Raw genomic sequence first — 1336 nt, 5'->3', positions numbered from 1 at the left:
CCAGCAAATCGTCGCGTTGAACGCGAACATCACGAACCTCAACGCCACCAAGGATGCCGAGCTCGAGACCAGCGCCGCCGCGCTGGCGGAGGCGACCGCGGGCAAGGCCGCCGCCGAGGCCACCATCGCCACCAAGGACGTCGAGCTCGAGACCAGCGCCGCCGCGCTCGCGGACGCGATCGAGAAGCAGGAGACCTGCGAGGCCACGGTGCAATCGCTCGAGGAGGCGAACGCCTCCGGGGAGGGCTGCCCGACGCCCGCGCCGACGCCCGAGCCGACGCCCGCGCCGACGCCCGCGCCGTCGGTCTCTCCGACGCCCGCGCCGACGACGCCCGCGCCGACGACCGCGCCGACGCCCGCGCCGTCGGTCTCTCCGACGCCCGCGCCGACGACGCCCGCGCCGACGACCGCGCCGACGCCCGCGCCGACGTGGGGCGTCGTCGAGTGGATTCAGCGCGGCGACGACATCGACGGCGAGGCCGCGGGCGACGAGTCGGGCAGGTCGGTATCGCTGAGCGCGGACGGCGCGACGCTGGCCGTCGGGGCGCCCTACAACGACGGCGGCGGCACCGACGCGGGCCACGTGCGCGTGTTTGCGTGGGACCCCGTCGAGGAGACGTGGGTTCAGCGCGGCGACGACATCGACGGCGAGGCCGCGAGTGACTTCTCGGGCATCTCGGTGTCGCTGAGCGCGGACGGCACGGCGCTGGCCGTCGGGGCGTCCGGGAACGACGGCGCCGGCTCCAACGCGGGCCACGCGCGCGTGTTCGCGTGGGACCCCGTCGACGAGACGTGGAAGCAGCGCGGCGACGACATCGACGGCGAGGCCGCGTACGACAAGTACTGGTCGGTGTCGCTCAGCGCGGACGGCACGACGCTGGCCGTCGGGGCGTCCGGGAACGACGGCGCCGGCTCCAACGCGGGCCACGCGCGCATGTTCGCGTGGGACCCCGACGACGAGACGTGGGTTCAGCGCGGCGACGACATCGACGGCGAGGCCGCGGACGACTGGTCGGGCTACTCGGTGTCGCTGAGCGCGGACGGCACGACGCTGGCCGTCGGGGCGCCCTACAACGACGGCGGCGGCACCGACGCGGGCCACGTGCGCGTGTTTGCGTGGGACCCCGTCGAGGAGACGTGGGTTCAGCGCGGCGACGACATCGACGGCGAGGCCGCGAACGACTACTCGGGCATCTCGGTGTCGCTGAGCGCGGACGGCACGGCGCTGGCCGTCGGGGCGTACGGGAACGACGGCGGCGGCGACCGCGCGGGCCACGCGCGCGTGTTCGCGTGGCACTCCGACGACGAGACGTGGTTCAGCGCGGCGACGACATCG

General features: G+C 74.9%; 1 protein-coding gene across 1 annotated transcript; it reads left to right on the top strand.

Annotated features, from left to right (window-relative positions):
• Window positions 1-52: 52 nt before the first annotated feature.
• On the top strand, window positions 53-1314 carry AURANDRAFT_68863 (hypothetical protein; the record flags this gene model as incomplete). Its single annotated transcript, XM_009044596.1, has 1 exon — window positions 53-1314. A coding segment is annotated over one exon (1262 nt), but the record flags the coding sequence as incomplete, so codon positions are not given.
• Between the last annotated feature and the right edge of the window lie 22 nt (window positions 1315-1336).

This window comes from Aureococcus anophagefferens, assembly GCF_000186865.1.
Source record: "Aureococcus anophagefferens unplaced genomic scaffold AURANscaffold_496, whole genome shotgun sequence".
NCBI classification, from domain to species: domain Eukaryota; class Pelagophyceae; order Pelagomonadales; family Pelagomonadaceae; genus Aureococcus; species Aureococcus anophagefferens.
The sequence above is the reverse complement of the archived record's forward strand: the minus strand, read 5'-3'. Positions and strand labels throughout refer to the sequence as shown.